At 37.8% G+C, this 14,986-nt stretch overlaps 1 protein-coding gene across 3 annotated transcripts in view; it reads left to right on the top strand.

The window, feature by feature from the left end:
• The first annotated feature begins 983 nt into the window (after positions 1 to 983).
• PIP4P2 (phosphatidylinositol-4,5-bisphosphate 4-phosphatase 2) overlaps positions 984 to 14,986 on the top strand; it is an 87,169-nt gene continuing 73,166 nt past the window's right edge. For 2 of the 3 annotated variants that reach the window (XM_036830428.1, XM_036830431.1), the window contains exons 1-2: positions 984 to 1,238; positions 7,792 to 7,866. In XM_036830428.1, the coding sequence (XP_036686323.1) occupies positions 1,133 to 1,238; positions 7,792 to 7,866 (181 nt within the window). In that variant the 5' untranslated portion in view covers positions 984 to 1,132. The remainder of the gene's footprint in view (positions 1,239 to 7,791; positions 7,867 to 14,986) is intronic. The other variant, XM_036830429.1, reaches the window with a different exon arrangement.

The following is a 14,986-nucleotide window of genomic DNA, read 5'->3' on the forward strand; positions in this document are numbered from 1 at the left end:
TAATCACATGATAATATGTGATGAATGACTCAAAGAACTGTTGCAGAAAAATGATCGGTTTGAGACCATGACTATTTTCCCATTGCATTTTTTTATTTGGGCATGTTCAAAACTTTGATTTTAAAACCACTCTAGCAAGCCACCAAAAAAAGAAAGGAAAAAAATAAACACAAAAAGCAAGATGAGATCTGTGCTTAGCTTGTTTTTAATACTGTTTTACATGTGAATGATTATTTTAAGACATCAGCTAAAGAAAATAGCTATTTGCCTTACATTATTCATAACTTTATTATCATATATGTGTCAGGGACAATACAGTACAAAAACAAAACTAAAATGACAACCTATTTTGTTAAATTAAACTTGTAAAAACCAACACACTATGCACAGTTTCAATAAGGTACAGTTACTAGAGTGCCAAACAGATATTTAAAAATTAACAAGGAAAAGCAGGAAATGGCACTGCTCATACAAAAATCTACTTCCTCTTAGACAACAGATGTTGAAAAATGATTTCCTAACAAAAGCAGCAGCCCTCGAGAAGGAATTGATAACCCTAGGAATAAGTTTTCTTTATATAATTGCTGCAAAGTTTGACAGCAAAGAACTCCTCTTCCTCCCTTGAGGAGTTAAACTTGGATTTGTGATCTGTGTAGTTTTCCTGTAATGAAGCCACAGGCCTTTTGCCCCCTTTCAGGCTGCTCTTTACTCTTCTTTTTCCTCAGTTAAGGAAACGTGAAGTACAAAGAAGAAAGAGTTGTAACCCCTCCCTCCCACTTACCTCTTCTCTGCTTTCGGTTACTTGGCACCTTCCCTTCCCAGCGTTTCCTAGTCAGCCCTACTACGTTCCCAGGGCCCCTGCTCCTCCCATTCTCCCCTCCCCCAGCTCTCCCGGGCCCTTTCTTTTTTTTTTTTCTTTATCCGCTCCCCTCCCCTAGGCGTGCTTCCCAGCGCGCTTCCCTTCCCCGCCTCTCGATCCCGCATCCCCCCTCCCTGCCCGCCTCCTACCTTGTGACACATCCCGGGTCCTCCCGGAGGCGGCTGCAGCGGCAGTAGCACTAACAGCGCCTCCAACCGGAGCCGCAACCCCAGACTCAGCCTCCACCCCGGCCCCGGCGCCACTGCTGCAGTCATGGCTGCTGATGGGGTGGACGAACGCTCGCCTCTGCTCTCCGCATCCCCTTCTGGAAATGTCACTCCCACGGCCCCACCATACTTACAAGAAAGCAGCCCCAGAGGTAAGGCCAGCATAGATCTTTCTACTTTGTACGAAAAAGCCTAGGATGTAAAGACCAGGGAGTTCTGAGGCGGAGGCCAGCCTCTCACTTGGGCTGGGAGAGAGGGATGCTGACTGTGCCTTCTGAAGCAGAGCCTGCCTGCCTGAGAGCTTCACCGCAGGGCTTTCTCGTGGTGTAGTGTGAGGTGTGTGAGTGTGTGCATGTGTGTGTATTTCTCCCCTTCTTACCCACGGGTATGGGATGTGTGTGTGTGTGTGCACCCTGTCTTATCCACTGCTGTTGGTGTGTGTGTGTGTGTGTGTGTGTGTATGTGTGTGTGTGTGTGTGTGTGTATTTCACCACTTCTGACCCAGGGGTACAGGATGTGACATGAATTGCCCAGGTTGGGCTTTGCTGTTTTAGAGCAGCTCCTAAGTGCAGCTGGATGGTGGTGCAAATCTTTCACAGTCATTCACAAATTCTTTCAGGTTGCTGAGAAACCAGGAGTACTGCTCACCTTGGCATCTGTCCTTGAAAGGGCTTAGCTTGAAAAATATGCATTTCCTACCATTCACCCACTAGTGGTCTGTTCAATCAGGGAATTGCCTTAGCAAAAGGAGAAGAGTTAATCAATATTCCTAACATGTCTGAAATCTCTGCCCTTCCTTATTGCTTCTACTTGTAAGGAGTATGTGTTAGTTTTAGTGGTAAATGAAGAGGAATAGAAGAGAAGATGGAATATTTTTGATGCATATCTGAGTGAGATTGAAATTGACTTTTAAAAGTAACCCAAGTTAATAAAATAAATATTTCTATTTATTTCTCTTCGTAAGATGGAGTCAAGAAAGATTTGATGGCAATGGGGTCTGAAGAAAGAAGGGGAAAATCTATTTACCAAACTATTCAATTTATTCCAAGATCTATCATTGTTCTAAGGCTTTTAGTTGATTCCTATAGTAGAAATAAGGCGGAGTCAGTAGTTACAGAAAATGGAAGGCAAGACTTTAAAAAACCACTTAGAGTAGTGAAAAGATTGGTCAAATATGGCACTTGCAAATGTAGGTTAAGTGCATCTCTCCTTTTTGGCTGAATTTGAGACATTTAAAAACCCAAGGAGGCAAACATTAATGACTTTGAAAATGTGGGTGGATCCTGTTTCCTGTAACACAACTTTTTCTACATTCAAGTCTGGAATTGGAGCAGCTGTAGAGCAGGTCGAAATTGTCAAGCATTTAAAATTTCCATTTAATACTTTATAACTTGAAAAGCAATAATCTAGATCTTAATCCACACTTAACAAGAAGCAGGACAAACGAAAAGGATGTTTAGCAGTGAATAATTTAGTGTGTTTAATGAGTTGAGAAATAAGGTGCAAAATGGTACAGATACTCACCCATAGAAAACCCACAAGTCATGTTTGTTGGTCAGCATTAAACACGTGTCAGAGGACACCTCTTGGGGGAATTTCCTTAAAAGGCAAATTTGATGGTAATGTGTTTACTGTTATCTAAACTGTATGGTCTACAACAGGTTTAAACACTTATTAATGACTGTTTCAATTTCATCAATTCACCCTTTTAAGACAAAATATTTGATGATTTATTGAGAGACAGAATTTAGATTTAAGAAACTGTCCCATAACAGATTTTCATGCTCTCTATCTTGCATCTGTGTTTTTTATTTTTAGTCCGAGAGTGGCTAAATTATCCCACAAAAATGGTCATACTCACGTACCTGCTTGTAGACTTCTTTATCATTTGCCAAATAGTTGTTATTCTGATAAGACTTCTCAAAGCACAAAATATGGTACAAGTTTCAGCTCAGCCACTATGAAAAAGAAGTTTCATTCCAGAAAACTTTTAACAACCAAAGAAATTCAATGTGTTATAAAACAAAATTCAACTGAGTACATTTTAAAGATCTTATTGGCTTTATTTAGTGATTCATGAATCAGGCAGAATCCCCCCTAGCAGATAAAAAGGAGCTCTAAGGAACTGTACAAAATTAAAGACTCATATAGGCAGAAGGGAGTGGGACAAGGAAGTTATACTAGCAAAATGTGGATTAGTTGTGGCAAGGTCACTTTTCTTTAGGGGATGGCAGGGGCCTATCAGACAGATGACCTCACTAGTGCTGATCAGGAGATTCCTGATTGAATGGGTTGAGTCCATTTTTGAGAGAGGCATAAGTGACTCCATTTTGGGCCTGTTGTCTTGTTTGTAACAATTTTTTAGCAAAAAGCTCTTTCTGCCTATTGTAGAATTTTTTTTTTTTTTTCTTAACTGGTGAATGAGACAGGTTAGATAATTAGAAACACTAATTTCATACGGCATAATACCTAGGAAGCAAGATGCATAAATGAGAAGTAAAAGGCATTTTTTTTTTTGCATTTTTGACAAAATATCTTTTCTTAATAAATAACAAATAAGAATCTTGATAACTATTTTGAGTAAATACACAAGATCTGATTCTAGAAGAACAGTGCTAATTACTCATTCAGTAATTCATTGGGCGGGACAACGTGCCAGAGACTGCTCTAGGTAAACAAGAGTAACCAAATCCATGCCCTCATGGAACATGAGGAGAAAGAATAAGTAAAGACATGGTTGAATCATTTCAGATTGTAAGAAACAGTCTGTCACTAGACCAAATATTTTCAGGAGTTGACAACAGTAGAGTTGAAGCTTGGGATTCAAAAGACCAGAAATAGAATGTACTTTTTGGTAAAGAACTTTGGTTTATGATAATTACCATCTATAATTACCCAGACATTAAAAAATTTTCTTAGAAGTGGTTAATAGCTATAACTAGTGACTATTTTCTCCAATTCAACCCTTCGCTATTTGTGTAACCTTCTAAGAACAGGAATGTGAGATCCCACCCCAAGATGAAATATTCCATTTCAAATTGAAAGTTGATGGAGTGTTTATTTACAGACAAGTTATCGATAATGTAGTGGGGGAGCAGTTAGTATTTTGCATCTGGTTTCATTTGTGTAACAAATCCTCCTGGGTTTCTAAGTGGAATGCTTCTAGTGGTCTTTGCTGTCAGTATTGGATTCCTGCATAGAGTAGGAGGACATCACCTCTCCTGTGATTACAGTGCCCCATTTGGTATATTTGTCAGCTTTTGTTAAATCATAGAAATTAAAATCAAAGAGAGTTTTAGGCTCATTTGAAAGGAGGTTGGAAAAAATACCACAAAACATACAATTTGGCTATATTTGTTTGCTTTCTTTATACACCTGCTAATTTTATAGGTAAGATGTGGCAAATGAATATGACCTCTAAATTTACGAGACATCATCTGTGAAAAATGGTTTATATTTGGGTTGTCTAATTATGTATTGAATATGGGAATGTGATTATCTACTTCACTATAATTCTATAGGGAAAAGAGTACTTTGTTATACAGAGATAGTTTCATTTGCTTAGTTTGTTTCTGTTATTCATTCAGCAAATAAATATTGGAGTACTAGCCAAGCTCTGTGGTAAGAAGGGAAAAACAGACATGGCTCCTCTTCCAGTCTAGTGGGGGATATTGAGACATAAATTACATAATCATTCAAACAAATACAAAAGTGCAGTGGGGATGAGGACAATGCTAAAAATATATCCAGTGCTGTGAGAGTATATAATGAAAAGATTTAACCTGGTCAGGAAAGGCTTTCCTGAGACTTGATTTAGGTCTGAAAGCTGAGCAGTAGTTAACTTGGCAAGGAGGAGATTAGAACACTCTAAGCAAAAAAAAAGTATGTGCAAAAGCCTTTAGCAGGATAGAGTATGGTAAGTACTAGGAACTGAAAGAAGGCCAGTGTGGTGAACGTAGAAACAGCAATAGGGAATGTGCTGCAAAATGGGAGTGGAGAGGTTGGTGTGGTTCATATTCTCCAGAGACTCTCCTTAGAACTATGCTTTTTGATATTCAAGTCCTTAGATAATTCTTCTCCTTGAATCTGGGCTGACATTGTGATTGATTTTGGCCTATAGAATAAGGTAATAGAGAGCTGAATGACTTTGGAGACTAGGTCACAAGAGGTCTTGCAGCTTTTGCCTTGGTCTCTTATAAAGTACACTCTGAGGAAAGTAACTTATGTAAGAATTTGAACATCCTGAGACTGCCATGCTTTGAGGAACCCTTAACTAGCCACCTGCAGAGGCTATATGGAGAGAGGGATGCCTGACCAGCCCTCAGACATGTGAGTGAAGAAGCCATCTTGGATGCCCATTTGAGCCTTCAGATGACTCCAAGCCAAGTCAAATTCTTACTGCACCTGCATGACAGATTCTAGGTGATTAACATCCCAACTGAGTCTGAACAATCTACAGAATCATGAAAGCTAATATTAAATTGTTGTTTTAAGCCCTAAGTTTTTGGGTGATTTGTTCTGCAGCAACAGATGACCAGAACAATAAGTATTAATCAGTGCATGCAGGGATGATTGGTCATGTTGAAAAATTTTGCCTTAAGCAAAGGGATGATCTGGTTAGACCTTTTATTATTTTTTAATTACTCTATCTATGGATCAGAGAATGAATTAGAGAAGGGCCAGAGTAGATGAGGATAGATGACTTTGAGTGGCTACTATAATGATTTGGACAAATCTGATAAACTGTGATGATAACTTGGACTCAGGTGGTGGTAGAAGTGGAGAGATAAGTAGATGTTAGGAATTACTGAAGAGGGGTTGATGATAGATTGAAGGTAGGAATGAGAGGGAGGTGGCAAGGATATTTCCTAGAATTCTGGCTTCTACAACTTGGTGTGATTGCCTACACTGAGGCAAAACACCAGAAGAAGACCAGGTTTTGAAGAATACAGATCATGAGCTTAGTTTTAGACATGATACATTTAAGGTGCTTTCAAATATCCAAGAAGCGATGTCAGATAAGCAATTGGATTTACAGGTGTAGGGCTAAGAAATGAGATCTGGGCTGGAAATATAAAATTGTGTTATTTACATATTGGTGATAGCCAAATACATGGATCTTGATTTAGAGTTTCCCAAAGCCCCACCAGTGTGCCATGGAATGTAACGAGATAGAACATACATGTGTTAAGATATGGATTATCCTCAGTCCTTGGAGTAGCAGAAGCCTTTAGTCCAGTGGCCTCCAGCTCTGAGTAGCTATACAAATATTGTTGTTTTCTCTGTGTACCAAAATGTGAAAAAGTTTGGGAAGCTTTATATGAGACCACTCTGGGAGAAAGAATAACATAAAAGGAGGAGGGAGCTTAGGACAAAGCTTTGAGAAACTCCCAAATTTAATGAGCAGTCAGATTAAGAAGAGCCTGCAAAAAGGCTGATAAGTGTCTTCCAGTGAAGTAGGATGAAAGCCAGGGGACTGTAATATCACAGAATCAAGGGGAAGAAAACACTTCGAGTAAGGCGTGGTCAAACATGTCAAAAGCTACAAGAAAGAGCAAATAGATAAGGTCTAAAAAAATGTCATTTGAACTTAGTGCCATGGAGGTTATTAGTGACCTTTGTGAGAGTTTGTTTAGAAGTGGCAGGGGGGTGGGGGTGGGGGTAGTGGTGTGATGAATTGGGAGATTGGGATTGACATATATACCCTAATATGTATAAAGTGGATAACTAATAAGAACCTGCTGTATAAAACAATAAATAAAATAAAATTCAAAAATTCAAAAAGAAAGATATGTTTATATTCAAATCCTTTTTAAAGAATTGAAGAACTGTTCATTCCCATCTAATGTAATACTCTAATGTGCATTTGTTTTAATTGTAAAATTACCTCAAAGCAACTTAACTTCAATGAGGAGGTTAATATTCCTTTATTCTGAAACATGCTTAGATTTCGTATGAAACATAATTGCATTTTAGAAGGCATTGCCATTTTCTTTTTACCTTGTTTCACTTTAAAAAGTGTGTAAATTCGAAGTTGCTTGAGGAAATGTTTTCAGTGACTAGAAAATAAGTTGACTCCTGGTGTGAGAGATAAGTTATTTAATATGAACTTTTATACTTCTTACTTAGAAATTGTACAATAAATAAAGTATATTTTTAGTGATCCTCTACCTGAAGAAATCTAAAGTTAAAAATGGTGCCTTACTTTAAAGTGAGGCAAAGTTTTATTTCACTTGGAACTATGTTCTACACTAGACTAGAGTTTTACTAGGCACTAGAGTGTCTTGGTTCAGACTGTTATAACAGAATACCATGGACTGGGTGGCTTAAACAGCAAACATTTATTTCTCACAGTTCTGGAGTCTGGGACGTCCAGGATGGAGGTGCCAGCAGATTTGGTGTCTAGTGAGAACTCGTGGGTTGCAGACCCCCAACCTCTCCTTGTATCCTCATGTGACAGAAGGAGGGCAAGAGAGCTCTTTTGGGTTCTTTTCATAAGAGCACTAGTCTTATTCATGAGGTCTCCACTCTCATGACCTAATTACCTCCCAGAGATCCCACCTCCTAATACCATCACATTGGGGGGTTAGGATTCAACATATGAATTTTGAGGGGACACAACATTCAGTCCATTGCACTGAGTTAGAGTCCTTGAATCTATTTGGGCAGTCTTTTAAATTTTGGAACCTCCTTGCATCCTTGCAGAGTTTAAGGTTGGCTGTGGACTGGCAGGAAGAGATGATGTAGACCCAGAGACCCACACTATATGCACAACCAACGGTAAGATTAAATTAAATTCTCATTTTATCAATATTTACCAAGGTTTCTGAAACCCACTAGAAACCTGTTTGTCACAATGAGTGGAAATAGATGCAGCATATTTGACAGCAGCTACCTGAAGCTCCGTGAAGGTCCCAGTATAGGTGTAGACCTGCTGTGATACTGAGAAAGTAGGGAAACTTGATATTGTGCTGTGTGCTAAAGCTGATGCTCCATTTAAGGGAGTTTTTTTTCAAAATGGTTCTTTTTTGTTTGTTTTTTACTGAAGTACAAATGATTTACAATGTTGTTTCAGGTGTACAGCCAAGTGATTCAGTTATACTATATATATATATATATATATATATATATATAGTCTTTTTAAGATTCTTCTCCATTATAGTTTATTACAAGATATTGAATATAGTTCCCTGTGCTATACAGTAGATCCTTGTTGTACAAAATGGTTCATGAATCAAAGTCTCCTTCAGTGAGACCACATCCTTATGAAGGGAAAATAGAGCCCAAACGTTGCTGAAGTACATCTGCTTCCAATTTTCCAATATTATGGCAAGCCCATTTCCTATTATAATCCTTTTCTGTTATTCAGCAGGCATCAAGCTCTATGATTCTTTTATTCTATTTTATAATGCCCACATTTCCTCCTGACTCTACCAAACATCTTTAAAACATTAATCAAGAAATGTTTTATTCAGTCAGTTATCATTTCAAATATTTGAGCACCTGTTATACTGTTCCAGATGCTAGGGAGTTTACATTTCAGTGAGAGATACATTTGGTAAGGATTATAACTCCAGAGAGTGAAGAGAATAAAGCAGGGCATGAGGATAGAGTAAATGGTGGTGCGGGGAGTATTTCAGGTAGTGTGTTCAGGAAAGATATCTCAGATATGATAATTGCTCAGAGACGCAAAAAATGAGTCGGAATCAGCTGTTGGAAGATTTAGGGGAGGAGTGTGTCAGGCAGCTGGAACAACAGGCACAAAACATGCTGTTATAAAACAAGGAGGACAGTTGTTTAGAGTGTGGTGACTTAGGGGAGTGTGGTAGAAGAAGTTAGAGGACTAGACTAGGAAGTCCAGGAGAGCTTTGTCAACTGAAAAAATGTACAATGTGAGAGTTATGAGTTAAGTTTTATTTGGGGCAAAATGAGAAATATAGGCTGGGAGACAGCCCCTCAGATACCTCTGAGGATCTGTTCCAAAGAGGTAAGGTGGGAGGTCAGTATATATGTGATTTTAGTGAAAGGGGTATATGTGCAATCAAGCACACATTTTGGCAGAAGGTTGCTGCTAGTCATGAGGAGCAGATGTCTCCTTTAATGATTTTAGTGCTTTTCTAGATATGAGAAGATGCAAGAAATTGGGCTCGTAATATCTTCTCCTGAAAAACATCTAACTCTCTGAAGACCTGTTCTGCCAGGTTTTCCTGGAGAACACAGTGCCTCCTTCCTGATCTCCGCCGTGAACTCCTTTCAGAGTGTGTTGAAGGTCAGCAACTGCAGTGGCTAGTACTTCATCCTTGTAGAGGCAGATGGCGGGTGACAAGTTTTATGGCAGCTTTGTAGGCCATCATCAGAAATGGGATTGTGTGCGGAGGATAATGGGAGGCCATGAAGGGCTTGGAGCAGATGAGAGACACGAGATATTAAATGCTTTACATTTAAGTAGATCATCCTGGTTGGTGTTTGGAGAATGAATTATTGGGTGAAAAATGATAAGAGGCTAATAAGACATGAAACTAATCAGGAGGCTGTTACAGTGGAATAGGCAAGAGGTAATGTTGTTCTGAACCAGGGTAGGGGTGATGGAAGCAGTGAAATGTGGTTAGATTCAGGACATATTTCATCCATAGAGCAGCAGGACTTGCTGATGGATTGAATCAGTGGAAAGAAAGGAATCACAAATCTCAAAAATGACCTAAACAGCTAGGTAAAAAATTGCACTTTTTTCTAAAATGGGCAAACAGAAGGAGTTGGGTGTGTGTTCGGGGGGTGGTGAGGAGAAGGACAGTGGAAATAAATATTTTGTTTCAGACAAGTGGAGTTTGAAATACCTTTAGTCATCATTCAATTGGAAATGTCCAGTATGCAGTTGGATGTACAAGTCTGGAGTCTGGGAGAGATCAGGCCCGAGGAGTACATTTCATTCAACAATTATTTATTATATGTATGGTAATACTTCACTGTAGTGGGAGATGATGCTTTCGGCTTCTCATTTATTTCCAAGGATTCTTCAAACTCTTTTCAGGAATGTCAAACTTCTAGGACAGAGCATTCTGCAAAAATCTTGCAAGATTTGCCAGATGCATACAGATGTTAGCTAGATAGCTCAGATGTTAGAGAGGAGAGTTAGCAGGATGGATGTTCATAACTATATTTGAAGGCAGTAAGCAACTATCTGGGAAGTGATCAGTGGAAATGCTAATCCTTCCACTTTGGGGAAAAGCAGACAACCCTGAGTCCAGCTTTATGCTCAGCTGTTATGAGTTTCATTTTTATGAGGATGAAGAGATATTGCATAACCTGAGAATGACAACGCTTTAATAGTTCTTAAAAGGGAACACATTCTGTCTGCTATTCTTCTTTCAAGAGAACTTCCATACTTTTTTTTGGTGGATTGAGTAGGGAGTGCATCAGAGTTTGTGTTGCTTTGGCACTTTTCTAGATTTTTTTCCTTTCCCTGGTTGCTGTTATAAAGTGAACTTCTTTTTCTTTGTAAGAATAAAAATAAATGTGTGAAAAAGAAGTGAAAAGTGTACCTCCTCTTCCTGGTCTTCAGGTAAGTTTCTCAAGCATTATATAACTAAATCCCTGTATAGTCTCAGAAATGATCTGCCACCAGGTGTAGTTTGCCCTGGGGGACCTGACACTTGAATTCTTTCTTCCAGTTACTAGCTGTTGACCTCAGAGTAGCTACTTTACATCTCTGGGCCTCAGTTTTCCACCTGAGAAAGAGTGGTGTAGTGTGTTCCCTTTTGCTTTTATATTCCATAACACAGTTGTTCTTGGTAAGGAATCTGGATACACCTAAGAGAATATATCTGTGACTTTAAAATACAGATGATTATTATCTTTTTTTACCTCATTCTTTTACTTCCAATGTCCCTTTTTTACTTAAATTTCTATTTCTTCCAGTACCTTTTTGAAAATTTTCAAGACAGTATTATTGAACATTAAGGAGTGTTACATGGCTCTTTTAAGCATCAGAAGACCAACTAGCGTGCAATATTTTTTTCTTCTATAGGAAGTATTTGTATGTGCCACATGACCAGTCAGGGCATTCTATTCAAAGCATGTATTTCTAAAGGCAATGGCAAAATATTTTTTCTTCCTATGCTTTGTCAAGTTGAGATAGTTGAGCTTCGCAGATCAATAATATGGATTTAAAACCAGTATACAAGAAAGCCTCTAATAGTTCATCATTTGAACATGTGAAGTTTTAAAGTTTCAGAGATTAAAGTGCTAAGATTCACCATCCAGAGGAACAGCAATACATAGAAGGTATAGTAAGCAGATTTAAATAGAAGACTTTCACAGACACCTGAGTTGTTATTAATCTTAGGCCATGGGAATCTCCCAAATAAACATTGATTTCTACTGAGCTGTATGGATTCTGCCAATTAATACAAAGTTATTTATAAGAAAACCATTTTCCAAGTTTACAGAATTCAGGGATCCTATTCTGGTTCTCTATATAGAATGCTTTGCCTTGCTCAACAAAAGTAGTATTTATATTTATTGCCAGTACCTAATGAGGACATAGGTTATTATTAAAACTATCAGACATGCCTGAACACAAGGTGACCTAAGTGAAAGCCATATGGTCTTTTATGACCTAGTCTCGGAAGTCAAATATGGTGTCACTTCTGCCATGCTCTATTGGTCAAAACAGTTATAAACCACCTGCACGTAAGGTGAAGGAACATAGACTTCAATTCTAATGGGATGAGTATCAAAGAATTTGCAGCCATATTTTAAAACCACCACAATAAGCTGTGATATACCCACAAACTGGAACACTGTGCAGCTGGAAAAGAAATGAGGAAACTCTATGTACCATTGTGGAAAGGTTGCCAAGATATAAAATAAAGTGAAAAAAGCAAGATGAAGAATGAGGAAGGCATATTCCTTTTTTTTGTATGAAAGATGGAGAAAAGAGAATATGTGTATTACATATTACAGGTATATATTACCTGTACTAGGCTAAAGAAACACTGGAAGGATTAAAAAAATAATAATTTAAGTGGAAGTCTCTGAAGTGAGGCATGGTAGATTGGCACAGAAATTGGAGTAACAATTCGAAGCATATATTTTTTTACATTAATATTGATTTTTGAGCCATGGAAATACGTTACTAATAAAAATTTAATGTATCAGAAAGCACTTTGGCCACATTATGTTATTGATCCTTGTAGAGTTTATCCTTCACTAGGACCCTGAACAATGTAACAAATGCTATGTTTTAGACCATGTCCCCACATCTCTATACAGATCCTTGCAGTGGAACCTTATATTTCATTGTGTTTGATTTGGTCCATTACTCCCACTTGTCAAGATCTTAATAGGAAGAATCCTGTTTGGATATGGGAAATGTATCACTATGCGTATCTGCTTTTTCCTAAGACCATGCTCATTGCCTCATACCAGTATCATTTATTAGGCACTTCTGGTCTTCTCTAGATGAGGATTTACTTTTTGATTCCTATGGGTAGATAAGTAGGAAAGGGATTTTGGAAACTGAAACATTCAAATTCTATCCATTTGTCAAAGTCCTTTCTTTCCATGTAATCCTTTCTAATCTCTGTTACTGGACGATATATGTTCCCAAAGCAATATCTCTCAACATTTCTACTATATATTTTAATACTTATTTGTGTACATGACCTTATCAAGGAAGGCAAGGAGGGAGACAGGATTCTTGTATCTTTTATCTGTGAGTCCTACATAGTCTCTTGCACTTGATCTTATATTTCTAGGTACTCAACAAGGATCCGTCATATGAATGAATGAGTGAGAAAACAAAGAAGGATGCCATCATGGTGATTTTGAAGTCACTTAGAGAGTGAAGGTTTTACAGGTTTACAGAAGAACATGAGAACAAAACATAGCAAAGGAAGGATCTCCATCACTATACTTCCTGCTGGCTACAATGAGGAACTCTCCTCTTAATGGATTAACTTCTGGATTTTTTTTATTAATCACTATATTTTAAAATAAAATTTAATTGACCCATGGGGTAGAAATATCTAAGCACTAGAATTTAAGGGATTTATTCACTAAATATGCTTAAAAAATAAATACTGTTTCTAAGAGCCTCAGTTCACTCCATATATTGTATCTGATTTTGCTTAGATTTATGGTGAATATGTCCCAAATTCTAAAATTACTAAACTGGTGACTTTTATCTATAATCTATTAATCCCTAGGTCATTTAAAAAAAAAATGAGTGAAATATTTCAAGATAGAAAAATATTGAGTATAATATAATCATTCATATATCATCATCTAATTCTATCAGACCTTAACATTATGCCATACTGTTTCATATATTGAAGCAAATAAAACATTGCAAATCCAGTTGAACTTTTTCCCTTCCCCATATACTGAGGTAATTTCCCCCCTCATATTTTCTCATCTAAAATGTCTTAAAACAAATTTTGGGTTCAGTTATACTTAAGTATATTTTATAACTATGATTCATGAATACTTGTAACTTGCAAGTTATCATTTAGTGTGTACACCTAGTTATATGCAAAGTTTTGCTCTTAGAAAAAACAAGTCTGTAAGAGTGAAAATGAGCTGTCTAGGAAGAGTGACAGAGTAGGAATCTGTTACCTCCCCTGGCTATAGGAGGAGTTTCTAAATTTCTAGGGAGGTACATTTTTTGCCTTGGAAACAATTTTTTTCTGCACTAAAAATTAGTATCTCTATATTTTTCTTGAAACACATGCTTTCTTGGAAGCAATATTGTAAATAAAAAATTAAGAATGGAGCCATGCATGTACAAACAATATGATTTCACATAAATTATGTCAGAAAAAATTGTATTTTTTTCAATAAAAATAAACACAGTAGTTGATAAAATGAGAGAAGAATATGTAACTTATTAACTGCCAATACTGGAAGGAAGTACTAGTACCACAAATGAAATACACTAGAATGAGGTAAAAATATTGCCTAATGAGAAATAGAAAAGACAGAGCAGAAGTTTTTGTCATCAGGGAATTTGTCATTGGCAGGTCACTGGGCATTTCTTGCCAGTATCTCCAGTTATATGGCAGCATTTTGACACAACCCAAATTCCTAAGACCACTAAGGGAGGGAAAAATAGCAGATAAACTGCCCATAGTGGAATTCAGTACTCATCATCACCAGCTGTATAAGAATACCTAGTTTGTTGTTGTCTTGGGGTCTACCATGAACCCACATAAGCTCCTACAAGCAATACTAGAGGCACTAGGATGTAGATTGGTATTGGTGCCAAGCTGATTTCACGACCAAACTTAATAAGGTATAGCTGTTTTTCTAGAGCTGCAGTTTGGAGAAAGGAGTTAATGGTTAAAATATATAGAAAGATTGCAGTACTTGAATGCTAAATTGTGCTAGAGTGACTCTTCTCTTCCCTCCCCTACTCCTCGCTCCTGACACACTGCGCCTTAGTCAGATTTATATGCCCTCCTCTGTACTCCCAAAGTCCCGTGTGTGCACATCCTTGTTAGAGCACTTACCACACCAAATTATACTTGTAGTTTTACTGTCTTTCTACATGTTAAGAATGTGAGCTCTTTGAGCCCTGGGGTATGCCTCCTTCTCCATAGTATCCCTGACATACATCCAGTACAGTACCTGGTACAGAACAGATGCTAAGTACTTGTGACTGAGTGCTAACTAGCTCTTGGAAATCCACCATAGAGGGCCTGGCTGGCTGCTGCTTTTTGCCTAATCATAGCTGAAGGCCTCTTGACTTCCTCTGTCATCAGAGCTCATAGAGGGGGCTTATATCACATCTCCTTAGTTATAAAACTAGAATTGCCCTGGAGCAGCAGTCAAACTTAGAAAATGAGTGAGTTGAATGAAGATGTGACAATTATTACCACTCCTACATCTTTCATAGTAGCAC

Source organism: Balaenoptera musculus, chromosome 17 (assembly GCF_009873245.2).
Source record: "Balaenoptera musculus isolate JJ_BM4_2016_0621 chromosome 17, mBalMus1.pri.v3, whole genome shotgun sequence".
Lineage (NCBI taxonomy): Eukaryota > Metazoa > Chordata > Mammalia > Artiodactyla > Balaenopteridae > Balaenoptera > Balaenoptera musculus.